Source organism: Lagenorhynchus albirostris, chromosome 7, assembly GCF_949774975.1.
Source record: "Lagenorhynchus albirostris chromosome 7, mLagAlb1.1, whole genome shotgun sequence".
Classification (NCBI taxonomy): Eukaryota; Metazoa; Chordata; class Mammalia; order Artiodactyla; family Delphinidae; genus Lagenorhynchus; species Lagenorhynchus albirostris.
The window spans coordinates 9,287,441-9,315,138 of record NC_083101.1 but is presented as its reverse complement, the minus strand read 5'-3'; the positions used below and the strand labels follow the sequence as shown (position 1 = coordinate 9,315,138).

General features: G+C 50.5%; 1 protein-coding gene across 14 annotated transcripts in view; it reads left to right on the top strand.

The window, feature by feature from the left end:
- The window catches only part of MVB12B (multivesicular body subunit 12B), a 205,426-nt gene that overhangs the window by 151,577 nt on the left and 26,151 nt on the right, over positions 1 to 27,698 (top strand). For 6 of the 14 annotated variants that reach the window (XM_060154352.1, XM_060154348.1, XM_060154345.1 and 3 more), the window contains 2 exons: positions 158 to 213; positions 2,765 to 2,824. In XM_060154352.1, coding sequence (XP_060010335.1) covers positions 158 to 213; positions 2,765 to 2,778 — 70 coding nt within the window. In that variant the 3' untranslated portion in view covers positions 2,779 to 2,824. Of the gene's footprint in view, positions 1 to 157; positions 214 to 2,764; positions 2,825 to 3,177; positions 3,316 to 14,421; positions 14,919 to 25,757; positions 25,788 to 26,243; positions 26,746 to 27,698 lie in introns of those variants that run through there. The other 8 variants (XM_060154340.1, XM_060154343.1, XM_060154341.1 and 5 more) reach the window with 5 other exon arrangements.

Genomic DNA, 27,698 nt, shown 5'->3' with positions numbered 1-27,698 from the left:
TGGTACCTGGGCACCCATTGCCCTCGGCCCCACTCACCTGTGCACGTGTCGGCCGGCTCCAGCCCTGACCGGCCTGTACTGTCTGTGTCAGTATCTCAAGGTGCTGAACATTAGTGGTGTCTGCAATGCCATTTCCTCTTTTTTTCTTCTTTTGCAGCAATGGATGGTGTGCCATTTATGATTTCAGAGAAGTTTTCTTGTGTTCCAGAAAGTGTAAGTTTTAAGCACGATCGCCCTCCCCTTCTGCCCCACTCCCCTTCCCCTGCCCCTGCCCGAATCACTGCTGTCCTCGTGTTCTCCCCGCCCCTGGAAGCTCAGCCCTGCAGCCTATAGCAGGGCTGCCTGAGAGCCGGAAGTGGGTCGTGTTCCTCCCTGGGCCCCTTCAGCTAATGCTGCCTATAGTGGGTGTTTGAGAAGTGAAAGAAGGGATGAGGGTGGGGAGGGAGGGAGGCAGACTAGCAGACACACTCAGACGCAGATGCAGCGAAGGCTTTTTGATTCAAATGTGATGGTAAATTGTACTGAACTTCACCGGCTGTAAATGTGCTTGCTTTCCAAGCTCACCTTACTAATTTCTGTTATCTTTTATTTAACAAAGTCAATGTCTAGCAGAAAGAAAGCTGCCTCACTTCCCCATTGTCATTGCCGCATTCCGTGATGACCACGTTCTCTGCTCTAAATCGCAGGCATCGGAGTGGCAGGGCTGGGCCTGCTAGTGCAGGGTGCCCTGCAGCTGTGGGTCTCCCGCCCACTGCAGGCTAGCACGGACCCCATGATACACTTGAGGCAACTGAGGCCAGGCTGGGCCCTTGCACCATCTTTAGTGACAGAGGGATTGAGTGAGCTAGCTGGGTCTGAGGGCCAGAACCCAGATCGTGAGAGGCACCCAGCACGCACAGCTTTGCGGGCCCCGCCTGGCACCCCCGTGCCCTCTCTCCGGTGGTGCCTTCCCCCCAGTGTGGCAGTGGCCCTCCCTCAGCTGTGCAGGCCTGGTCCATGCTGGCTCAGTAGACTGCTTTCTGGGCTTTTTAAAATCCTTTCTGCAGAAGTTTGCTTTGAGTAGCTAATAAACGTGAAGGCCCTAGTTTGGGCACCAGCTAAAGAATCCTTCAGTGTTTTTCTTGGACCCAGCTTAAAACCACCCAGCTCGCGATTTGACCTGCACTGGAGTTTCCATTTTCATGAAATATAATAGGCCTTCTCTGAACCCTTCTGGTAAGCAGCTTAATCTTGAAAAACGCTCGTGACTTGACCTACGGAGCATGAGTAACTTCAGCTGACTCCACTTGGCCGCGTTGCCATGGAGACGCTGGCGCCTCTCCCGCCCACTCCCTTGGAGAGGCTGTTCCGTCCTGCACACCGGCTCCAATCAGGAAAGTTTAGTGGGGCAGTTAGAGCCTAATGATACAACAGCTGGACCTCTGCTGGATCCCGGGCCGCTCAGGCAGGCAGCCCCGCTCTCGCACCACTCGGGCTGGCAGCAGGAGAAAGCCAAACTGTTTTGTGGCTACTGGCAGAGCAGCCCCAGGAGCTGAGCGCCTAATTCGGTGGCCCTGTCCCAAGATCGGGCTCTGCCGACTCAGCAAGTGCTCAGGCAGGCGGATTCGGGCCAAGCCCAGTGCAAGCGCTTCTCTGTATTTAATCTCAGCAGCCCAGCCGGCAGGGCCCTCCCGCAACGCTTTGTAACCGGAAAGGAAATGGCTCGAGTGATTAACCTGCCGCTGCTGCATCACGAAGGGGCACTGAGCCCAGTTAGAATCCAGGTCCTTGGGCTCAGAGCCGGCCTCTTTCTACCACCCCTCCCAGGAAATCCCCCGCCTCTGGGCTGCAGTTCAGAACCATGAAGGCCCCGGGGTTTTGTCAGAGATTCTCAGGTTTCACCTGTTCATCCCCGGCTGCCAGCTGCTGGCCTGGGCTGCAGAAGGCTGGGCTGGTACCCCTCGGGAATACAGACCACCGATGATCCCTGAGGGGACTCGGACCAGGGACCTCAGAGACCAGGTTCCCTCCACCCCTCACCGTGCATTATTTCAGCCCAGGCTTTTCTGGGCCTCCAGCTGACTCTTGTTGCCATGTGCATTTGATTTTTCATGCTGTCTGGAAAAGCCAGCGTTTTTAAAGAAAGGTCCCCATCTCTATGAAGTTACAGAAGTACCCATTAAAATGCAGTGTTACCATTTTCCACCACCACTGACTTCTTAAACGACAGTTGATGGGCAGTTACTTCATTTACCTCGCATTTTCAAAGACCTGGAATTCCCTCCAGCTCCTTCTCTGATGCCAAGGAGTCCCAGGCAGAAGATTGGCTGCCTGCCTCGTGGAGTTCCTTAGACCCGTTCCAGCACACAGACGCGGACGTCAGGGCAGCGTGGGGAAGCCGTGGGCGCCTCCATCCCCGCGGCTGCAGAAAGAGCACACCGGCTTTTCCTGCGGGCAGGGAGAGACAAGAGGCAGAAATTATTGGTGACAGTCATGGTCTTTCAGGAGAGCCGTGACCCGCCCCCCGGCTGCTGTAGACAGGTGCCTAGGCCGGGGTCCCCACCACAAGGGACCCCGGTGACGGCCAGGTTTTCTGAGTCTGCTCCTGCTACTGGTCCATTTACCCTCACTCGTCACTATAGTCACACTGATGGTTCCCATGGAAAAGGAGTGGAGAAAACGCCAGATCACAAGGGGGTTTGAAGTGTCACAATTGTGAATAAGAGCAAATGGGAAGAAGCATGTTTCCAGCCGTTTAAAAGGATGACTTGATCTGTATTTTCAGATGCAGCCCTTTGATCTCTTGGGAATCACCATCAAATCTCTGGCAGAAATTGAAAAAGAGGTAAGCAAGCTTCCCAGCATGGGACAGGTGGGGGGCCTGGGTCATCACTCACTAGACCCAGGGTCTCCCATCCCCATTAGGGTTTGTGTTCCAGGAACAGGAGGGACCTAGGTGTGGGGTGACCCTCTGAGAAAAATATTTTCATTTCATTCAAGTTTATTTCTGAGAAAAAGAAACTCACTTTTAATGTGTATATTACTTAAAGTAATAAGACAGAAGGTTTTACATGATGCACGGAACAATCAATTCTGCTTCACTTTTTTTAGAATGTCATGGCGTAACGAAGGTAGAGGTTGGGGTGTGTGTGCAGAGTTGGCTTTTCCTCCTCCCGTTTTATCATTTGCCACCAGTAGGAGTTTGGGGAAATGTCAGAGGCTCTTCGTGGTTTAGAGGAAGGATCACGGTACATTCCGTTGTGCTTGATAGCCAGACGCCACTTGGCCGCCTGTTTCGAAAGAGTTTGGATGTTTTCCTAATAAAAAAGAAAGAAACCCAGGATTGGAGCGCATGTGACAACTCCGAAGAAAGAGAGTTGAGATAATGGAATCAAGCTAGAGGTCAGATCTGCCGGTGGTCTCCCCACTTCCATAAGACAGCGTTAGCGTGTGTGTCGTCTTTCACATGTGGACGGTTGTTAAGCGGTCACATGCTTGCAGCCAGCTCTCCTCTGAGAGGCACATTTGTCTCAAAGATGGAAATGGTAGAACCATTTCAATATTCTCAGTTCCTCTGGGTTTTCTGTTGTGTACCCAGCTTGCAGAAGCAGGTTGCATTATTGAAAGATGGCTGAAATCCAGGAAAATTGAATCAATGTAGTACAACAAATTTCTAAACCTGTCATAGCAAAAACAAGACAAAAAAGTCCCCTTTTGTCTTTGATTTTCAGTAAATCATAAAAACCAACGTGATTGTCATCTATAGATTTTGGGGGGTGGGGGTAAACTTAGGAAAAAGAATGTCTGGCTACCACACCAGAAATATACATGGGCATGGAGCCCCAGGTCAACCTTGCTCAAAATTGAGGCGGCCGTCCGCTTACAGACTGCCTTTGCTTGGGGTCCCGCACAGGTGGCACCAGCGAGCCTATGTGGGATGCCTTTGCCGGGACCTGCTCTGGCTGCAGGCGGTGAAGCAGGGCCTTGCGTGGCCTGTGACCTTTCAGGACGGACAAGGTCACACAGACCTTAAGGGGCGCGCGTGGGGGTCGGGTGGTCACGGCCCCTCTCTGCTTAAAGCCAGGATAACAGTAGAACCTGTCTCACGAACACTAAATGGATAGATGTGTGAAGCACTGCGGACAGCAGTTGCTCATCACCCTGGGTAGGTGGGGTAGGTGGTGAGTGCCAGAGACGAGGCAGCTGTGAATGTCGCCCCTTCTCTCCCCGCCTATCCTCCTGGGCTGTAACCAGAGCCCCGTTCACTGAAGCACCTGCTACATGCTCCGCTCTGGGCCTGGGCTTTACCTCCGTCATCACCGACTCTCACCCCAAGTTGACCAGGTGGCATTGTTCCTCCCCATTTCATGGGGCAGAAATTGAGACTGAGAGGTGAAATAATAATAATACCCAAGACAAGATTGAGACCTAGCGTGTCATACTCCAAATCCGCTCCGTTATGACGTTAAGTCTGTTGCTCCCTGTCCTGCTGTTGGGGCTGATGGGGACAGTGGTACCTGGGAGGCCCGTCGACCTGGGTTCTGACCCCGGCCGGGCCTTCAGGTTACCAGGACGGGGTGAAATAGGAGAGAGCCCAGTGTAGAGCCAGTACATGTGGTGGAAACCATCCTAAGTTCTCTTAATTCTCTTCTCCACTAAAGGGCCAAAAATGTGTTTGGTTTGAACGCGTCGTCTTGAGGTCAGGTGCTCTGAACAGAGCCTGGTGGGGCGGAATCCTCAGTTCCTCCACTTAACCTTTCTGAGTCTCAGTTTCCTTTTCTGTAAGATCAGGACAGTAATAAAAATGCCCTGAAGCATTTATGGGTTTGACCAAGACAGTCACGGAAGTGGCTTAGAATAGCACCTGCTGTGGCTACTGCCCGGTTAGTTATCAGCGGCTGCTGTCATGGTCATGGTCATTGTTACTACTGTTCCCCCGGTCCACAGGAAGCGGGGAGAGTCGGTGTAAGTCTGTCCTGTTGCAGCCCGGCGAGCTGCCCTCTTGCTGGTGGCGGAGGAGAGACAGCCCCGTTGACCAAGCTTGGCTTGCTTCCTTGTTTTCAGTGATGAGTTAAAAGCACACGTCTGTGTTCTCTGTTGAAAGAAATTAGAGTTAAAGAAAATATAGGGGAACGGGGAGAGGTTAGAAACACTAAATAGGGCGTAAAACCATTACAGATACCGCTGAAGTCGAGGGTGCCGTGGAGACTTTTATTTACTCTGAGGATTTGAAAGTTATTTCCACCTGCCATCCACGTGCATTTAATGGTGATTAGTATATTGACATCTACACACTTTGGTGAACGGGCTCCTCCTCCTGCAACAAGGTCAGAGGATTTTCTCTGTAAATAAACTGGAACTTTCCCCTTTTAGCCGCTGAAGTCAGCGTAGCTCCGAGGGTTGGAGGCCGAGGAGAAGCTTTGCCCACAGCCCCCTGGCCTCACACTTGGGCTCTGTGGGTTGGCCCTGAGTAGCTGGGGGTCCCCCTAGTCAGGATGATTTTGCCCCTTTCCATTCCCAGTCTGGCTGCCCTGGTGGGGGCGGGGGATGTGCTTGGGGAGGGGTCTTGGGGCAGGGGTGCTCCACTGGGGGTTTGCTTTCCTCACACTTACACTGTCAAGCCAAGCGCCGTCCCCCAAGAAGGCGGGAGACTTCAGGGCTGACCGTGACCTGCGCTGTCCCGTTGCCCATCCCAGACACCCCCTTGGATCTCGCCTGGGATTCCCAAGCAGCGGGGAGAGCCCAGCGTCAGTGGGGGCTGCTTTGTCTGGGGCAGGCGCTCCCCTCCCTTATCTGTCCGTGCCCCCTGGGAGACGTGGTGTCACCCCAGCTCACAGCAGAAACCTGGGCTTGGGTGACCGCAGCTATAGAGGAAGTGGGAGTGCTCGCCCCAAAGGCATCATGCTGCCTCCCGTCCAGGACTGGCGCGGGCCCGCTCCCCTGCCAACTTGAACGTTACTCACCCTGCCCTGCCCGGGGGATGCTTCTGAATTTTAGCCTGCGTACGCCCTGTCACCACCATTTAGCCTCGGGGACAGGTCACCCCCTGAACAAGCCCCATCAGCCTTGAGCTTGGTGATTAGGGACACGAGGGATCACCAACAGCCAGCCCAGGAGTGCTGTCCCCACGGCCCTCATCACCACAGCGCGGACCCGCCGTGAACTGAGTAACAGATGCAAAGAGATGAGGTGTCGCCTCCCCGCAGTGGGTGACGGTGCACCTCCAGCCCGCCAACACGAGAATCTGATGAGCTTAAGCAAGAGCGTGCCACTCGGCTCTCCAGCAGGAAGGTGGGACGAGGCTCGCTGGCCGTGTGGGCCGGAGCCGCCTGCCGCGTGGGTGTGTAGATACCGGGTGTCTGCAGGGACGTTTGTGGACAGTGTAGACAATGGAGGCAACACAGCATAGTGGAGGGACACAGTTTTCGAGTCGAGCCCCCCAGGGTAGCATGCCAAATCTGCCACCTAGGCTGGACCCTGGGGCAAGTCCCCTGGCCTCCCCCTCTCAGGTTGGCGTGCAGGCCCAGGGATCCCACCCTGGCCGGAGTGCTGGTCCCAAGGCTGCTGCTGTGGCACTGACGGGAGGCCCCGGCAGTCGTGGTGTACGCAGCACCTGGTTACGTTTCATGAAAGGCCCCCAAGGAAGGTCATGATAAAAATCAGTGCCCATGCCATCCGGCAGATATGGGGGAAAAAATTCTTCAGACGCGCTCGGGTGGCATGGGCTGTTGAAGCAGAAAAGCCAAGGTTGTAAACCAATTCCCGCTGTGAAGCTGTCCCTCTCCTGGTCCCCAGCGCTGAGCCCAGCCTCCTGGCGGCCCGACCCCGCCCTCTAGCAGCCACATCTCCTGCCGTCTGTGACCTTCCGAGGCTCAGAGTAGGGGCTTTGCCATGTACATTACCCCGAGGCAGGAGAGTGTGTGTTTGCTTACCTCCCCTCTGCCCTGGGAGGCGACCAGGGAGCAGCCAGTGGCAGCTGTCGGCAGCAAAGGCGGCGGTGGGGGGGGGAGTGCTTTCTGGCCCTGACCTGGCCCCCTTGCCCCGGGGAGCAGCCGTCTGGCTCTGCAGGAGGGTGGCCGTGACCCCGGAGGGCTGTGTCCCAGTGAAGCCCTTATTGTCCTCCCTGTTGCCCAAACAAAAGGTTCTCTCTGTTCAAGAGTCGGGAAAAGTGTAATTTCGCAGCCGACCCCGTGATGAAGCATCTTCTCTGGGAGTGAGAAGATGGGCATATAAATGTTCTCTGTCTCAGCCGCTCTTTATTTCCCTTGTAAGCAGTCACCCTGTTTCTCCGTCTGATGGACGCCCCATCGCAGCCAGGGTGAGAGCTCCCCAGCTCCTCAGTTGGGGCAGCAGCTTCTAAAATAATTCCTGTGTCTCGGTTACCTTTCCTGCAGCCTGTGTATCCTCCCTCCCCGCCCACTACCCCACCATCCCCTGTGGCCCGTCCATCCCCAGCCTCGCCTCCCTCACAGACTGCCCTGTCCCTTGTCTCACGAGTGGTGGCCAGGAGAGGTGGCCTGGACTGTAGATTCCATGCCTTGTGCATAGCACTGCAAGCCTCTAAAAATAGGAGCCGGCAATTCCTGTGATTGAGGCATCCAGAGTGCCTTCCAGACCCGCACACAAAGCCCTTTCCCCACCTGCTGCCGACCCTCCATGGAAAACCACAGTGCTCACCCTCCCTTCGGTGGGCACCACACTCAAAACCGAGGCAAGGGAGCGTCGTTAGCCCACCACACTTCCTGGTGGAGCAAACAGCCTCCATTTTCACTAGGCTTTAAGGCTGAAAGACAAGGGAGAGTCTAATTAGTAAAGGGAGGATCTAATATTAATCACTCCTTTAAAACTGACAAGGGAGGCAGTTCATTTAACCACTTAATTGCTACAGGTTTTTATGGGCTGCTGTTTGCAGACATATTTAATGAAGAAATTATAAATCTAAAGGAGCTTAAAATTTTAATTTTATACCTAAATATTTTCCTTGTTCTTATGTTTGTAGTCAATCCTCAAGAGTGTAGTCACGTGGAATGTTCTTTAAATGAACATATTTGCTAACTGGCGTGATTTCAGTTTTTAAAACATTGGTTCCAGCAATTAGGCATTTTTTTCAGTTCCCAAATGACTGGAGAAATTCGTCTTGATTATAATTGCTCTTAGCCACGCATATCTAATTTGTGTCTTTTTAAGTGTTAATTAGTAAACAGTTTGAGCTGACATCTTTATGTGTTTGTGTATTGAAAAATAGGGCTTATTGCTTATTTAGCTTGGGGCAGATTCCACTAGCATTTACGTCATGGCATTGAGGTGAAATTAATGGAAACACATTTGGCATCGCGAGGTAAAAAGAATTTTTGAATCCAACTTCTGTACATCCACTTTGCATGGACTTCTGCAAGCCCTTGCAATATATGAGATTAGACTGGATTTGGGATCTGCATATGCAGGAAGAAAGTGAGGCAGAAGATTTTTGTATCAGTAATGAAATGGCAGAGTCCAATTTTATAAAAGCAAAATGTTCATATCCCAGCACAATTGTTCATTCTTTCTACTTTTGGAAAGCTTTCATTGTGCTTATTAATGTTAAGAATTTTGTAGAGGGAGATGTTGCAAAATGTGTGATCTCTTTGCACCATCTAGTGGTCAGGTCTTAAACTGCAGCAGGAAATAAGGTGTTTTCTATCTGTGAGACTTAGTATTTTTCAACACCCAGAATCTTTTCCTCTTTCTTTTTCAGTCAGGAAGCTGATATGTTTTGGGAAAGAAATTTGCCTACTTCATTTATTAAATAAAAGTTAATTAAATAGAAGTTAACCCTTCTTATATATTGTTCCGCTCCCCTTTTTTATATTGTTCAAAGACATAGAGCTGCCATCAAACTTTTACAGAGCTGTCACACTGAGTTGAGATAATTTCAGCCAAAAACAAAGGAACCTAATGAATTAGTTTAATGGATAGCCATTCCAAACGCATAAAAGAAGTGTTAGGCTTCTTTTGAAATGTGGGAAGTAGCCTGGGGACCTCCACTTCTTGGACTCTTCAGGAGTCTGACCACAGCTTGGGAACCACTGTTTGATGCCACAGACGAGATCAGTTCTCTCCCCATAAATTGTGGCAGACATCATGGGCAGTTTGTCATCTTAAGCAGCTACCCTGCTGATCAGAATCGATTTTTTAATATTTAGTGTTTTCTTTCCGAGTGCAAAGGTTGTGCGTGTTTATTAAAATGCACACATTACAGAAACATTTCAAAGGTGAGGGTCCCCCGTGGTCCACTCCTGGGAGAGACACACATACACACACACGTGTCAAACAAAGATCACAGGAGTTCAACACTGGACATAATATTCTGTATCTTGCTTTCGCACAGACCGGTGTGTCTTGCACAACCTTCCATGTCATTTCACACAAACCTACCTCATTCTTTTTTTTTTTTTTTTTGGCGCTACCTCATTCTTTTTAATGACTACATATGGTTCCCTTTTATGACTGTCATAATTTATTTAAGCAATCCACTATTGATTTACTTTTGAGTTGTTTCCAATTATTTGCTATTACACCGGTGCAATATATTTCCTTGTATGTGTGTCTTTGCACCCTGGGTGTTTCTTAGAAGAATGCATGGTATTACCATTTTGCCTTCCAAAAAGAGTGTGCCCATTTAAACTTCCCCTCCCCCATCCTGTGGTGTGTGAGCGGGTACCTGTTTCCCACGTCCTCACTATAGCTAAGCATCACTGGTATTTAAAGGTGAACATCTTTTCATATGTTTATTGGCCGTTTGTATTTCTTTTGTGAATCTCTTCTGTTTGTGCTCTTTGCCCAGTTTTTTCTATTGGCTTATTTAGCTTCTTTCGTTCATTTTTGAGTTCTTTATGTTCTTTGCAACAACCTCCTTTCTGTCCTGTGTTCAAACACACACACACATTCAACCAGTGGCTTTTCACCTTGTTAAAGATGTGTTCTGCTATACAATGGTTTTTAATTTTTTCATGGGCAATTTTGTCTTTGTTTTAAGGTTTTATTTTTGATTTCATGTCCTACTTAGAAGATGATAAAAATATTCGCCCATATTTTTTCATACCCTTTGTGTTTTAATATATATAAAACACAAGTATTTAATATATATAAAATATTAAATACTTTTCAACTATTGAATCCATCTGAAGTTTATTAGAAGGTAAGATCTAGATCCAGCTTTATTTTATCCTAAAGTGTTAGCCAGTTTTCACAACAGTGTTTACTTTCTTCAGTGAGTTTTCAGTATTACTCTTATCGGACAGTTCCATCTGTAAGTGGATCAATGGACATTTTTCTTGACTCTGTTCATCTCTGTTCTTTTTATGATTGCCACACTGCTTTGAATCTGATAGCTTTATAATCAACTTTAATATAAGGTTAGTTCTCCTGTCTGCCCCACCTCAATGTTTCTAATTATATTCACATGATTATTCTTCCAGCTGAACTTGAGAATCTTTTCAGGGGGAGAAACTCTCCATTCTAGATGTTTATTGTGACTGCACTGAGCATATAGATTAATAGAGGAACGATTGGTGAAAAGCCTGCACCCGGGTCTTTGTTTCTGTCGCTCAGCAGAGTGGAAGGGCATTCTTTGTGGAGAGCCTGCACCCTTCTTTGTAGGTTATTCCTAGGTGTTTGATGTTTTCGTGGCTCTCATGAACAGGATCTTTTCTTCCATTATATTTTCTGTCATTTATGTATCAAAGAGCTGTTGACTTTTGCATCGTTTTGTGGGCTGGCTCTCCCACTGACTTCTATTGTTTCTGACGGTTTTTCAGTTGCTTTTCTTCAGTTTCGCAGGCCAGAGTTTATGTCGTCTGCAAATACCAACACTGCCTCCTCCTGTCCCTCTTCCTGTGCCTCACCTGGCACCGCGGCCAGCTCGGTGAGGTCACTGGGCCGCCTTGTCTGGACGGAAGTTTCTAGTTCTATACTAACCCATAATGCTGCATTTTGGCTTGCTGCATATAGACATATCTTTTTTTTTTATTATCATGTTAAAGAATTAGCCATCTATTTCTGTTTTCCTAAATGTTTTTATCAGGATTAGATGGTAGCTTTCTTTTTAAATTATTTTCATAATACCTTTTCTTTATTTATTTATTTATTTTTGGCTGTGTTGGGTCTTCGTTTCTGTGTGAGGGCTTTCTCTAGTTGCGGCGAGCGGGGGCCACTCTTCATCGCAGTGCGCGGGCCTCTCACTGTCACGGCCTCTCTTGTTGCGGAGCACAAGCTCCAGACGCCCAGGCTCAGTAGTTGTGGCTCATGGGCCTAGTTGCTCCGCGGCATGTGGGATCTTCCCAGACCAGGGCTCGAACCCGTGTCCCCTGCATTGGCAGGCGGATTCTCAACCACTGCACCGCCAGGGAAGCCCTAGATGGTAGCTTTTGATAAATGTCTTCTCATCATCCATTGAGATGATCATATTTTTTCTCTGCAGGAATATTAATACGGTAGATTATATTACTAGAGTTCCTAATTCTGAGAGTCTGCGTTCCCCCTCCCCCCCCACCCTCTTTGGTTCTGTCGGCAGTGGTGTCGCCAAGCAAGCAGCCGCCACCCAGGTCACCAGGTCGCTTCCTGCAGCGGCCCAGGGCGTTCATCATATAAATGAGGGAGCGATGTTTGGTGGACAGAATTACCTGCCCTGGATACTGTCATGAGTTGTATACCTGGGTCATGCAGAACTGAGGTCAAGATGAATATTCCGTCTTTTGACGTCTATCATAAAAGGATTTTTCTGTCATTTTCTGTCCTTTTGGGAGCTCTCATCCCCCAAGTTTGAAAGTAATACCCCCCACCCCGCCAGTTGAACTCTTAGAAGGTTGCCCAGCACGTAGGTAAAAAAATTACCATAAAGATAAAGAATGGGTAGGGCACGTTCCCAGAGTCATCCACGGCTTCTCCTTTTCCACTCAGAAATCAGTGCCAGAAAGCGGCATTGTTTTAAATATTTTCCACAAATAACCTAGGAGGGGGAAAATACAAATATCCATTCTTAGGTGACATTCAGCTGAATTCTGACACGCTGACTCACTGAGGGGTGAGCCCCCATGGCTCTTTGCCAACAGAACCGGCGTTTATTCAGCCACAAAGGCGTCCGTCAGCCCCCAGCCCTGCCCAGAGCCCCATGCCGACACCAATGGCTGCACCCGCAGGTACCCGCTGGGCCCCCAGCCTTGCAGCCTGGGAGGGGCCAGGAGAAGTCAGCTTGTTATTAATCACGCAGCAATCCTAGTGCCACCACAGAATGTGCTTTCCCCCATTTTCCTTAAAATGCATGGCCTTCTCTGTCTTTCATCTTTCTACTTTTAAGAGTCATGGGTGCAGAAATATTTCACTTTCTTGCTTACTTTGTCCCCATGTGCCCACACAAAATGCACTCACAGGGATAAAATGGCAGTTGACACTCTGGTTGGGCAGTTCGTAGGGAATGGTGGGGACTGTGGCAAACTGGAAAGCACGCCTCTCTCTAAAGGAAGCAGCCTTCATTCACCTGTGTGAGGCTAAGGGTTGGGGTGCAAGAATGAAGGTCCAAAATCGCCATAGCCCCCTATTTGTTTTATAAAATCTGGAAAATGCTGGCATTTTATGCAAAGTCTCTTCAACTTTCAATGTTTATAACTATTTTAAACACCACACAGGCCACTAGTGTGTGAACCTCCAGCTTGCCCATGTCTGTGCATGGAGATACAAACACAGATCACATGTCGACTCATAATTTCACCATTCACAGGGGTGATGTGGACAAGCCCTGGGGTCAGCACTTTGCCTCCATGAGTTAAATACCACGGATTAGAGGCCATCACACCATCATGCTCAGAGGCTGTGGGAATTCAGAGGACCCACAGCCCACACTGCTGCTTCCAAAGACTGAAGACCAGAATGACCTGCCCCCTACCTGAGAACTGAGTCCCTAGGCTAGCTGTCTTCTCTCCTTTGCATTGAGCTGTCCCCAGAGCCTGATCTGTCCCTTCACTCACCTATCCATCCACCCATCCATCCATCCACCTGTGTCTCCATCCACTCATTCATCCACCCATTCACCTCCCCCCTCCCCACAGCCTGTACCATCCATCCATCCATCATTCATTCATTCATTCATTCATCTATTCTGGGCCACAGCCTCTACCAGCCTCTGAAGCTACAGAAATGTCTGAGGCCCCATCCTGACCCTGCACTTAAGGAGGAAATGGAAAGTGATGTGGGGCCCTGGAAGCTAGTGATTAATCCTCCCTGGAGGAGGACGAATGTCCCAGAGGGAGTAGCATTCAAAAAGGCACAGAGGTGTGGTGTTTGACAGGAAGAGGGAGAGGAGATCTGAGAAGCCATGTGTGGGGAAAGGTCTGTGCAGAAACCCTTGACGCCTCACTCCCAGAGCAGGGGCTGGGGCTCCGCCCAGGTGGGGACATAGGAGTCGCTTCACCGCTCTTTGATGCTCTGTCGGTTCCTAGGTGGAGGTGCTCCTGAGCTGAGGGTGCCCTGAGAGTGGGGGGGCTCTCGCGGCACTGAGCCCAGGGTAGCAGGCTGTGTAGGGTGCTGGTGGGTGTCACCATCCCCCCCCCGGGAGTCCCCGGCTTAGAGCAGGAAAGGGGGACGGGGTGCTGATGAGGTTGATGAGAATGACCTGGGTGCCCCGGAGTCAAAAGAGGTACGGCCTGAATCGGCACATGGTCCATGCATTCATCCGGCAGCCGTGCCCTGTGCCCATACAGACGTGGTGCCTGCTCCTGGAGCAGGTGGGTCGCGAGGGGTCCTTGTTCAGCCCCTCATTTAGGGTGAGGCTGAGCAGTGGGGCTGGGTGGGGCTCAGGGTCTCTGACTCTGGGGTTGCTGCTCTCGGGTCAGAGCTGAGCAGCCCAGCAGGAAAGCCAGAAGGGAAATACAGAAGAGGCTTCCCGCGAGGGTCGCACCGACCCCGCTGTGGGCTTGTTGTGGGACCCTCCTGCTTCCCGACCCCGGTGGCCTCGGTCAGGCTCCTCCCCTCTCTGAGCTCCGCTGTGCTCACGTGGGAAGGACAGCAGTACCAGCTTCACTGGGCGTAAGGATTCTGTCCCCGACCCTGGCTTGGGACACGGCAGCTCCTACCCCTCCTGTCCCCTTATTAGTGACCACAGGGCTCATGGGCTGTAGTCCAGGAGCCCTGACCTCCAGGCCCAGCTGTGGGCTCTCAGCAAGTGAGGGGATGAACAAGGCATCTCCCCAGCTTGGGGGTATTTCAGGACCCCCCCCCGCCAGGTCTGGGGGGCAGTCCTGGCTTCCCTTCATCCCCCAGGCCCCAGTCTGCACGTGACAGCCCTTCTCTGGACAGAGCCCTTCTACAAGCTTGTCAGCCCTCCCACCACACGGAGGAGGCCTGCGCCGTGGCACGTGAGGCCCCTTAGGGCCCACTCCTCACAATGGCACCTGGCCCTTTCCTCTCCAGGGTTACCCGAGATCCAGCAGCCAGGCTTCCAGAAACAGATGGGGGGACACAGAGTCCTCGTGTGAGGAGAGGAAGCTTTCCGGAGCTGAAATTCCCAGAGGGGCTGAACCCGGGGTGATACAGCAGGTGTCATGGCCTGGCCCATGGGGCCAGGACAGGTGCCAGGACAGGCTTGGGAAAGGCAGGCTGTGGGGACGGCCGGGGCCACTGCTCAGAACCTCACCCACCGCCCATCTGCCCTGGGGACCCGCCGTGACTGTCACTCCAGCCCTGAGCCAGACTTCAAGTTGGCTGGTGTCTTGTTCCTTTACTTCCCCCTACCTGTCTTCACCTGGCCAGGGCCCTGAGGCCCAGCCTGGGCTCCTTCAGACCCGCTCTTGCCACATCCTTCCAGGCCCTTCTGTGACCCCACCTGTCCCCCATTTCGGAATTCCACCCGAATGAGAGGTGCGTGTAGACACCGGTCCTGAGGCTGGTTGCCCCACCAGCAGTGTGCCTGTCCCCGACCCTGGCCTCACCCAGCCCTCGGGGACCTTGGGAAGTTTGATCCTTCCCTGAGCCTCAGCTTCCACATCTCAAAATTCAGGTTCTAAAAACAATCCCTTACTGCTGTTCCTTGTCTGGAGCCCTCTCGTTGATTTGATAGTTAACAAGACCCAGGGAGGGAAGGGTGGGAGGGTGTGTGCTCGCCTTTACTTCTTTCCCCTCTATTTTATTTAGCAAAAGGTTTCAGGTAGTGGTTCTCTACCTGCTTAACCATTAAAGCCCCTTGGATGCTTTTAAGAAATGCCGATGCCTGCCCTGCCCTCAGCCCCACCCTGACCCCAGGCAGGGTCCAGGCAGCACTGGCTTTGGTTCAGACCCTTGATTCTGATGCACATGGAGGACTGCTTTTTCACTCTCAAGAGTGGGTGGGGGGTTTGATCACCCTCCTTCTGCCATGAGGCTGGGGCTAGAGAGCCTCCCCAGTGCAGCTGGAAACCAAGGTCGGCATCTCCCACCGCCAGGATGCTGGCCTCACCGTGACAAAAGGCTCTTGGAATCTGGGAATCGCGTGCTGTGTCTCGAGAGGTCTGATACGTTGGTGGCAGGGTCTTCTGCCAGGGGCCCACCATCCCCGGCCCAGGGAAGCCCCACAGAGCCCCTGACAGCGACGTCTCTTTCCTGGACTTCCTGCTGCTGTGATGATGGCCCATGCCCACCAGAGGGCGCTGTGGCCAGGGCCGGGCGCCGCTCAGCTGGGCTCAGCTCTACGAACCAAAATGCTTTTTAATTGAAAATTTTTTTAATTCAAAAAGGATTTGCTGTTTGTACGCGAGTGCAGGTTTTCCTCATGCAGGAGGCTAATGTCCTGAGTCAACAGATCCGGGCCCAAATCCACCTTCAAAGGTACTCAGTGTTTGCCCAAGGGAGTGAAAGGGCTTCCAGAAGCGGCCCTAGTCTCTTGGGCAAACACTTTGGGGCCAGCAATCCCAGGCAGAGGACAGCGTCTGTGGGAAGGGTTATCCACGGCCTAAGGGGGATTATGACGGGGGACATATGTTGAAATTTCATTTGGGGAGTTAGAGAAAACAAGAGGTGCTTTTCTCCAGCCAAGATAACCTACAAAGGGAAGAATCTCAAGGGCAGGGGTGGGCGGACAGCAATCTGTGCGGCGGGTCCCTGGCCCCCTCCTGGGGCGGCGGCGAACTTGGGCCGTGAGTCAGGAGGAGGCGGCGTGTGTACTTCTGATTCTCCCCCCGCCCCCGAGGGTGAGAGAAACAGGAGTTTAGCAGTTTGTCCTTGAAGACCCTTCTATACCCCCCTCCCGCAGTGACCGTGTCCCTACCCCTGGCCACAAAGACTGGCCTCCGACCCCCCACCAGGGCCCTTCCACCCTGGCCTGCCCACCTGCGCCCCTCGTCCCGCCCCCCACCCTGCCGTCGGGAGCGCACTTGCCGGGCCCACACCGGCAGGGCAGCGTCCAGGTCTGCGGCCCGCTTCCGGGCCGGCTCTGGACGTCTGGGAGCGCGGGCTTCCGTCTTCCTCCACGCGCTCTCTGTGGCCAGCCCCCAACTAACCAAGGCAGCCTCGCTGCCCTGGGCGTCCCCGCCACCCTGGGAGCCGGACACTCTGGAAGAGCAGAGGTGGCACAGCCCACAGCTGTCTCCCCAGCGCGTGACGGTGCCCCTGCAGGGCGCCTGGCGCTGGGCTCGCTCCCTCACCTCTGCTGCGGGCGGCCCCAGGTGGGCGTCTCCCAGGCAAGGCCTCAAAGCAGCCAAAGCGAGGCCCTCCCCACCCTCTCCCCCAGCCCCTCTTCAGCAGCCCCTCAGCCCTGATGTCTCTGGTCTCCTCTCTGCTCACTCCCATCCACATCCGCTCCTACATCTCACTGATTGGGCCACGGAACCGACCCACAGCATCAGGTCACCTGGGAGCTGGTTGACGATGCAGAATCTCAGGCCCCACCCCAGACCTACTGAGTCAGGACCTGCGTGTGTTAAAGGCGGATCAGCCTGCTGTTAACAGCCTCTTCAGAGCTGGGTGCCACCCTCTCCCCACGCCTGAGGAGAGACCACACTCGCCTGTCCATGTCAGCACTGCTCTCTTGAACTTTTGCCCACCCAGAACTGCCCCTGCTAAGATCACCATGTGTTTTTAACTACCGTGCCCCCAGCCTGTGCAGCTCAGGCACTGCTGCCCTCCTCCCTGGTCCCTGGGTCCATCGTCAGGGCTGGTTTCCTCCTCCCTTCTTGGCCCCAAGTGACAGGCCCATCTTCTTGTCTTCCGACCCTGGGTGCTTTTCTCGAAACAGCTCCACACCTGTAACTCCAGATACCCTGCCCCCCAAGTGCTTCCACTTCCCATCCCTTTATTCCTGGTTCCATATGTCTCCAGCCGGGCTTGTGGCACCCCCTGGGTGCTGCTCAGGGACCACCCTCGGCCATTGGCAGAAATGCTCTTATGCTCTCTCCCCCAAGCTGCTTTCGTCCTGTGTTGCCCATTTGGGTTAAAGGCTCCGGTGTGCCCATGTCCATCCCCTGCCACTCTTGTAGGGCTCTCACCTGGCCCCAGCGCCCAGCACGGGGGCAGGGAATGTGATGGGTGCCGATGGAGCCGTGATGCGCCTGAGCAGCCACCAGGTGGCGGTATTGTCCCAAACTTTGCCTGAAGGCCTGGTCCGGGACTGCACGACTCCTCCAGCCTCCTGGGAGCTGGAGTCCCCAGACCATGGTCATTAGCAGGAAAGTGGGGCTACTTTGATGGGCTCCCCCACGTAGCCAGCAGATGTGCAGCGAGTGCTTGCCTGGTGCTGGGGCAGGCGGACCCTTAACCTGCCGCACCTCGTCCTGCCTTCACAGTAGGCCCCGGGGGTAGAGATCATCAAGCCACCTTTTTTATCGAGGTATAATTGACATATAACATTGTATTAGTTGCGGGTGTACAACATGTTTCAGTATTTGTGTATATTGCAAAGCGATCATCATAATAAGTGGTTAATATCCCTCATCATACACAGTAACAATTTTTTGACTTCTGACGAGAACTTTTAAGATTTAGCAACTGTCAAAGATGCAGTACAGTATTAATAACTGTAGTCACCAGGCTGTACATCCCCCCCCACATGGCGTAATTATTTCGTGACTAGAAGTTTGTGCCTTTTGACTCCCTTCACCCGTTTCGTGCACCCCACCCCACCGCTGCCTGTGGCAACCACCCATCTGCTCTCTGCACGGTGAGCTTGGTTTTGTGGTTGCTGTTGTTGCTGTGTGTTAGAGTCCGCATATAAGTGAGATCAGATGGTGTTTGTCTTTCTCTGTCTGACTTATTTCATTTAGCATAATGCCCTCAAAGTCCATCCGTGTTGTCACAAAGGCAAGATTTCATTATTTTATTTTTTATTTAAAAAAGTTTTTTATTGAAGTAGTTGATTTACAATGTTGTGTTTCAGGTGTACAGCAAAGTGATTCAGTTATGTATGTGTGTATATATACACATACACACGTATATTCTTTTTCAGATTCTTTTCCTTTATAGGTTATTACAAAATATTGAGTATATTTCGCTGTGCTATACAGTAGGTCCTTGTTGATTATCTGTATTATATATAGCAGTGTGTATATGTTAATCCCAAACTCCTAGTTTATCCCTCCACCCTTTTCCTTTAGTAACCATAAATCTGTTTTCTATATGTCTGTGGGTCTATTTCTGTTTTGTATATAAGTTCATTTGTATCTTTTTTTTTAGATTCCACATGTAAGCGATATCATATGATATTTGTCTTTCTCTGTCGGATTTACTTCACTTAGTATGATAATCTCTAGCTCCATCCATGTTGCTGCAAATGGCATTATTTCACTCCTTTTTATGGCTGAGTAGTATTCTGTGTGTGTGTGTGTGTGTGTGTGTGTGTGTGTGTGTGTGTGTGTATACCACATTTTCTTTATTCATTTGTCTGTTGATGGATGTTTAAGTTGTTTCCATGTCTTTGCTATTGTAAATAGTGCTACAGTGCACATTGGGGTGCATGTATCTTTTCGAATTATGGTTTTCTCCAGATACATGCCCAGGAGTGGGATTGCAGGATCATATGGTAGCTCTATTCTTAGTTTTTTAAGGAAGCTCCGTACTGTTCTCCAGTACTGTTCTCTGGTTATACCAGTTTACATTCCCACCAACACTGTAGGAGGGTTCCTTTTTCTCCACACCCTCTCCAGCATTTATTATTCATAGACTTTTTCATGATGGCCATTCTGACCAGTGTGAGGTGATACCTCATTGTAGTTTAGATCCGCATTTCTATGTTAGCAATGTTGAGCATCTTTTCATGTGCCTTTTGGCCATCTGTTATGTCTTCTTTGGAGAAATGTCTATTTAGATCTTCTGCCCATTTTTTGATTGGGTTGTTTGGGCTTTTTTGATATTGAGCTGTATGAGCTGTTTGCATATTTTGGAGATTAATCCCTTGTCAGTCACATCATTTGCAAGTGTTTTCTCCCATTCTATAGGTTGTTTATGGTTTCCTTTGCTGTGCAAAAACTTAAGTTTAATGAGGTCCCAGTTATTTATTTTTGTTTTTATTTCCATTACTCTAGGAGATAGATCCGAAAAGATATTGCTACGATTTATGTCAAAGAGTGTTCTGCCTATGTTTTCCTATAGGAGTTTTATAGTATCCGGTTTTACAGTTAGGTCTTTCATCCACTTTGAGTTTATTTTTGTGTATGATGTTAGAGAATGTTCTAATTTCATTCTTTTACATGTAGCTGTCCAGTTTTCCCAGCACCACTTATTGAAGAGACTGTCTTTTCTCTATTGTATGTTCTTGCCTCCTTTGTTGTAGATTGATTGACCATAATTGCATGGGTTTATTTCTGGGCTTTCTATCATGTTCCATTGATCTATATATTCTTTTCTGTGCCAGTACCATACTGTTTTTTTTTTTTGTTTTTTTTTTTGTTTTTTTTGCGGTACGCGGGCCTCTCACTGTTGTGGCCGCTCCCGTTGCGGAGCACAGGCTCCAGACGCACAGGCTCAATGGCCATGGCTCACGGGTCCAGCAGCTCCATGGCATGTGGGATCTTCCTGGACCGGGGCACGAACCCATGTCCCCTGCATTGGCAGGCGGACTCTCAACCACTGCGCCACCAGGGAAGCCCCATACTGTTTTAATTACTGTAACTTTGTAGTATAGTCTGAAGTCAGGGAGCCTGATTCCTCCAGCTTCACTTTCCTTTCTCAAGATTGCTTTGGCTATGCAGAGTCTTTTGTGTTTCCATACAAATTTTAAGGATTTTTCTTGTTCTAGTTCTGTGAAAATGCCGTTGGTAATTTGATAGGGATTACATTGAATCTGTAGATTGCCTAGGATAGTATAGTTATTTTGACAATATTGATTCTTCCAATCCAAGAACACAGTGTATCTTTCCATCTGTTTGTGTCATCTTCAATTTCTTTCATCAGCGTCTTATAGTTTTTGGAGTACAGATCTTTTGCCTCCTTAGGTAATTTTTTTTAACATCTTTATTGGAGTATAATTGCTTTACAGTGGTGTGTTAGTTTCTGCTTTATAACAAAGTGAATCAGTTATACATATACATATGTTCCCATATCTCTTCCCTCTTGAGTCTCCCTCCCTCCGACCCCTCTAGGTGGTCACAAAGCACCGAGCTGATCTCCCTGTGCCGTGCAGCTGCTTCCCACTAGCTATCTGTTTTATGTTTGGTAGTGCATATATGTCCATGCCACTCTCTTTGTCACAGCTTACCCTTCCCCCTCCCCATATCCTCAAGTCCATTCTCTAGTAGGTCTGCGTCTTTATTCCCGTCTTACCCCTAGGTTCTTCATGACCTTTTTTTTTTTTCCTTAGATTCCATATATATGTGTTAGCATACAGTATTTGTTTTTGTCTTTCTGACTGACTTCACTCTGTATGACAGACTCTAGGTCCATCCACTTCACTACAAATAACTCAATTTCATTTCTTTTTATGGCTAAGTAATATTCCATTGTATATATGTGCCACATCTTCTTTATCCATTCATCTGATGATGGACACTTAGGTAGCTTCCATGTCCTGGCTATTGTAAATAGAGCTGCAATGAACATTTTGGTACATGACTCTTTTTTGAATTATGGTTTTCTCAAGGTATATGCCCAGTAGTGGGATTGCTGGGTCGTATGGTAGTTCTATTTGTAGTTTTTTAAGGAACCTCCAGAATGTTTTCCATAGTGGCTGTATCAATTTACAGTCCCACCAGCAGTGCAAGAGGGTTCCCTTTTCTCCACACCCTCTCCAGCATTTATTGTTTCTAGATTTTTTTGATAATGGCCATTCTGACCGGTGTGAGAGGATATCTCATTGTAATTTTGATTTGCATTTCTCTAATGATTAATGATGTTGAGCATCCTTTCATGTGTTTGTTGGCAATGTGTATATCTTCTTTGGAGAAATGTCTATTTAGGTCTTCTGCCCATTTTTGAATTGCATTGTTTGTTTTTTTGATATTGAGCTGCATGAGCAGCTTGTAAATTTTGGAGATTAATCCTTTGTCAGTTGCTTCATTTGCAAACATTTTCTCCCATTCTGAGGGTTGTCTTTTGGTTTTATTTATGGTTTCCTTTGCTGTGCAAAAGCTTTGAAGTTTCATTAGGTCCCATTTGTTTATTTTTGTTTTTATTTCCATTTCTCTAGGAGGTGGGTCAAAAAGGATCTTGCTGTGATTTATGTCATAGAGTGTTCTGCCTACGTTTTCCTCTTAAGATTTTGATAGTGTTTGGCCTTAAATTTAGGTCTTTAATCCATTTTGAGTTTATTTTTATGTATGGTGTTAGGGAGTGTTTCATACTTTTACATGTACCTGTCCAGTTTTCCCAGCACCACTTACTGAAGAGGCTGTCTTTTCTCCACTGTATGTTCTTGCCTCCTTTATCAAAGATAAGGTGACCATATGTACGTGGGTTTATCTCTGGGCTTTCTGTCCTGTTCCATTGATCTATATTTCTGTTTTTGTGCCAGTACCATACTGTCTTGATTACTGTAGCTTTGTAGTATAGTCTGAAGTCAGGGAGCCTCATTCCTCCAGCTCCATTTTTCGTTCTCAAGATTGCTTTGGGGCTTCCCTGGTGGCGCAGTGGTTGGGAGTCTGCCTGCCGATGCAGGGGACACAGGTTCGTGCCCCAGTCAGGGAAGATCCCACATGCCGCGGAGCGGCTAGGCCCGTGAGCCATGGCTGCTGAGCCTGCGCGTCCGGAGCCTGTGCTCCGCAACGGGAGAGGCCACAACAGTGAGAGGCCCGTGTACCGCAAAAGAAAAAAGATTGCTTTGGCTATTTGGGATCTTTTGTGTTTCCATACAAATTGTGAATTTTTTTGTTCTAGTTCTGTGAAAAATGCCAGTGGTAGTTTGATAGGGATTGCATTGAATCTGTAGATTGCTTTGGGTAGTAGAGTCATTTTCACAGTGTTGATTCTTCCAATCCAAGAACATGGTATATCTCTCCATCTATTTGTATCATCTTTAATTTCTTTCATCAGTGTCTTATAATTTTCTGCATACAGGTCTTTTGTCTCCTTAGGTAGGTTTATTCCTAAATATTTTATTCTTTTTGTTGCAATGGTAAATGGGAGTGTTTTCTTAATTTCACTTTCAGATTTTTCATCATTAGTGTATAAGAATGCCAGAGATTTCTGTGCATTAATTTTGTATCCTGCTACTTTACCAAATTCATTGATTAGCTCTAGTAGTTTTCTGGTAGCATCTTTAGGATTCTCTATGTATAGTATCATGTCATCTGCAAACAGTGACAGCTTTACTTCTTCTTTTCCGATTTGGATTCCTTTTATTTCTTTTTCTTCTCTGATTGCTGTGGCTAGAACTTCCAAAACTATGTTGAATAAGAATGGTGAGAGTGGGCAACCTTGTCTTGTTCCTGATCTTAGTGGAAATGCTTTCAGTTTTTCACCATTGAGGACGATGTTGGCTGTGGGTTTGTCATATATGGCCTTTATTATGTTGAGGGAAGTTCCTTCTATGCCTACTTTCTGCAGGGTTTTTATCATAAATGGGTGTTGAATTTTGTCGAAAGCTTTCTCTGCACCTATCGAGATGATCATATGGTTTTTCTCCTTCAGTTTGTTAATATGGTGTATCACGTTGATTGATTTGCGTATATTGAAGAATCCTTGCATTCCTGGAATAAACCCCACTTGATCATGGTGTATGATCCTTTTAATGTGCTGTTGGATTCTGTTTGCTAGCATTTTGTTGAGGATTTTTGTATCTATGTTCATCAGCAATATTGGCCTGTAGTTTTCTTTCTTTGTGACATCCTTGAATAAAAGTGATGAGGGTGGACATCCTTGTCTTGTTCCTGATCTTAGAGGAAACACTTTCAGCTCTTCACCATTGAGTATGATGTTAGCTGTGGGTTTGTCGTATAGGGCCTTTATTATATTGAGATAGGTTAGCTCTATGCCCACTTTCTGGAGAATTTTTATCATAAACCGATGTTGAATTTTATCAAACTTTTTCCTGCATCTATTGAGATAATCATATGGTTTTTAGCCTTCAATTTGTTAATGTGGTGTATCACATTGACTGACTTACAGATGTTGAAAAAATCCTTGCATCCCTGGGATAAATCCCACTTGATCATGGTGTATGATTCAACGTATTGTTGGATTCAATTTGCTGGTATTTTGTTGAGGATTTTTGCGTCTGTGTTCATCAGTGATATTGTAGTTTTCTTTTTTTGTGGTATCTTTCTTTGTCTGGTTTTGATATCAGGATGATGGTGGCATCATAGAATGAGTTCGGAAGTCTTCCTTGCTCTGCAATTTTTTTGGAATAGTTTAGTTTGAGAAGGACAGGTGTCAACTCTTCTCTAAATGTTTGATAGAATTTGCCTGTGAAGCCATCTGGTCCTGAACTTTTGTTTGTTGGGAGTTTTTTAATCACAGATTAAATTTCAGTACTTGTAAATTGGTCTGTTCATATTTTCTGTTTCTTCCTGGATCAGTCTTGAGAAATTGTACCTTTCTAAGAATTTGTCCATTTTTTCCAGATGGTCCATTTTATTGGCATCTAGTTGCTTGTAGTAGTCTCTTATGGTCCTTTGTATTTCTGTGTCAGTTGTAACTTCTCTTTTCATTTCTGATTTTATTGATTTGGGCCCTCTCCCTTTTTTGCTTGATGAGTCTGGCTAAAGGTTTATCAATTTTGCTTCTTTTTTCAAAGAACCAGCTTTCAGTTTTATTGAAGATTTCATTCTTTTTTTTTTTTTTATCGCTGAGGAATATTCTACTGTATACGTACCACATTTTCTTTATCCATTCATCCATTGATGGACACTTGGTCCATATCTTGACTGTTGTAAATAATGCTGCTGTGAACACGGGGGTACGTAGAACTTTCTGAATTAGTGTTTTCCTTTTCTTGAGGTGAATTCCCAGCAGTGTGACAGTGCTATTTTAGTTTTTTAAGGCACCTCCATACTGTTCTCCTTAGTGACTGTACCAATTTACATTCCCACCAACAGTGTACGAGGGTTCCCTTTGCTCCACATCATTGCCAACATTTATTTCTTGATGTGACCCCCTCTTTAGAGATGAGTTCACTGAGGTTCAGAGGAGGAAAGACCTGCCTGAGGTCACCCTGCCACGTCAAGTCCTTCCCTCCCCGCCCCTTCTGTTTGTAGGGACCACAGTCCCATCACCAGTGTCACCTGGTCCCTGTGGCTGCTCAGGGCTGCTCGCCTCTGCTGCTCACACGGGACAGCCAGGGCCAGCCCAGGCCTCGCCCCCGCACCCAGCGCCAGCCTGGATCTGTGTCGGTCCTGGGTTGGCCTCCGGGACCACGGGCAGGGTGGCTGAGGACGCAGTGCTGCAGTGGTAGTCTGCTGGCTGCCTCGGCCTCCCCACCATTTCCCCTTGGGAGGAGTAAAACCCTCCGGAAGCTTCTGCTTCCCCTCATTTCTAGAACGATCCCTAAAGCCCCTCAGCCCGTAGCTGTGCTCCTTGCTCTGCATGGCCCTCAGAAATGCCTCCTTGCCGCAGGCAGCTCACTTTGGGGGTCGGGAGGGCATTTGGAGCCCACGGCTGCAGCTGGGGTCTGCACCCTACTGGGTGGGCACCCAGCGGTCACCCTCGTGCTGGGATGGTTGCACGTCACCTTCCTGGCAGCCCCGCCCCCCCCCCGGGGTCTCCGAGGCGACAACTTCAAGTAGTGGCTGAGTTCAACCAGGCAGCTCAACTGCGTTACGTAGGGAAGCCCGTTTTATGGCAATTCTACTGCTAAAAAGTTTTAAAATATTATTTTAAATGTTTAACAACCACTGACCTAATCTAAGCAACTCATTTCTAAGACCCATGGACCCACGTGGTTGCCCTGCGTGGTGTCCAGGCCATTCCCACGGCCCTGCTCCCCAGCCCCGCAGCCTCGGGCCTGGCCCTTCTGCCCGGCGGGCACTCCTCACCTGTGCCCCCTCGTCTTCCTGGCATGCCCTGCCCAACGTTTGGATGTTGAAATCCTGCCTGGCCTTCAAGGTGAACCACAGGTGTCCCCACCCCTTCTGTAAATTTCCGCCAGACTCGGAAGCTACCTTCTGTCATTTCCGTGAGCCGGGGTCAGGTAGGCAGGCTTGGGTCTCAGGCGGGAGGGTTGAGCTCAGGTTCGGGCGGGCAGCAGGGCGGGCCGGGCACAGGTACACTCCGCCGGCGCCCGCCCTGGCCCAGGCTCACGGAGCCCCAGGTCCATCACGTGCGAGGAAGCGCTGGGAGCTCAGTACGGAGTGCGCTTCGGGGTGTGGGGTGGTGCCCCTTCCCTGCGTCCCATGTCAGCCGGTATTTGTCTTCAGGTCAGGAAGCAGTGAGCAGAGCAGCAAGTCCAGGGGTCCCCCAAGCCTGGTGGCTACGGCTAGCCCAGGTCAGGTCTGGGATGGAGCCCCAGCTCTGTCCCTTCCCGTCCGTGGGACTCCTCCAGCAGCAGGAGCGTGGGGACCATCCGCCGGGGGGCAGCAGGGCGCACGCGGGCAGCTGTGCGCGTCCGCTGCAGGCACCGCGGCTTTGGGCGCTGCTGGGGCCGAGCTCACCTTTCAGGGGGCGGGCAGGGCCCAGAAGGCACCAACTGTCACTAACTAGCCAGCCACCTGCAGCACCAAAGGCGTCTCCCCCACCGCCCGCCGTGCACGTGCACAGCTCACGCCTGCGGTACGTGTGCACGTGCAGAGGGCCGCCCTTACCGTGTCCTCAGGGCCTGCGCCTGCCTGTCCGAGGCCGTGGGGGGGGTCCTTCTCTGGTGTCCTCTAGCCCTGACTGTGCTGCTCTACCCCCTCCCCCTGCAGTACGAGTACAGCTTCCGCACGGAGCAGAGCGCCGCCGCCCGGCTCCCGCCCAGCCCCACCCGGTGCCAGCAGATGCCCCAGTCCTGAGGGGCCACCTGCGGGGAGAAGACGCATTGCCCAGACTACTGAGCGCCCCCCTCGCCCGGTCCCTCCCGCCGCCCATCCACGCTGCCCCGCTTGGCGCTTCTGGGAGACTCTGGGCAGCTGAGCTGTTACCTCCTCGGTCATCAGCTTGCCTGACGTGACACCCCGCTTCCCTGGGGATGCTGTTCATAATCTCGACTAATCTGTGTGTGCTGTAGTGACCAGTGGCTCCTACCATGTCTGTGTGATGACCAGTTGTCCTGCGAACAACCCTACCCACCACGGGAGTCACCCCGAGGGCCCTGGACAGTTGTTCTGGCCGCCCAGTGACGCCACCGGCTCCCTGCTCTCCGGACCGTCACCACCACTAAGCCATTGCTTCCTCCCAGAAGACCCTGAGGGGCTGGCGGCTTCGCACAGGGCCCTCCAGGGCTGACGGATCGCCCCAGACCCACGGAACACATCGCTCATGCCAACGGCATCAAGTGCCCGAGAATTTCCCAGGGACCCTAAGGAAACGTGGGAGGAGGCGGCCAGCGGGTCCCCAAGTGGACAACCTCGGACTTGCCCCTCAATTCACACACTGGATGCCCTGAGGTCGGGGGACAGCCACCCCCCAGCCACCGGCCCAGAGAGGACTTGCCTTCCCGGCGAGACGGCCGTGTGGCCAGGTGCTTGCCTGGACGTGAGCTTTGCTGCCAGGACGCTGGGCTCACTCACCTCACACCCTCATCCCCACAAAGGGCTCATCTCTGCAGTGCCCACGTGCCAACGACAGCTCCAACTGCCCGGCCCGGTGCTCTGACCGTGACCAGGCCGTGGGTGAAGAGGCTCTGTGAGCCCGTGCCCAGGGACGTGGACACGCGGTCACCCAGCTTCTCAGAGCCAGGCTGTGTCTTAGTGGCCTCTGCTAACAGGAGCAGTTGTTTTGAAAAGTCCGTCTGACCCAGGTCACCAAACTGGGGCCAGAACTGACATCTCTGCCACGAGCGGCCATGCTGGCATTCCCCACAGTGCCGGCTGGGACTGGGTGCCAGTCCCATGGGTGCCATGGGAACGGGGCCGCTGTCCTCCCTGGAGGCTCGGTCCTCACCCTGTGGCTGCCTTGTCTGGCCGTTGGAATTTGTCCTAACTCCCCAGAACTTGGTATCTCACATCTTGGGGGTCACCAGATGGTTGGCGCTTTGGACGTGAGGTTCGATGTGTGTCTGGTCGCTGGCATAGGAAGGCAGCCTAGGAGAACCACTGCCCAGCCAGGGACAGCCCCTCCTCCCTGCAGTTCCTAGGGTGGCACAGGGCTGGCTGGGGCGCAGCAGGAACTGGCCGGCAGTTAGGAGCTGCCGCCTCTGGCTGAGAAGTGAGGCCGGGGCA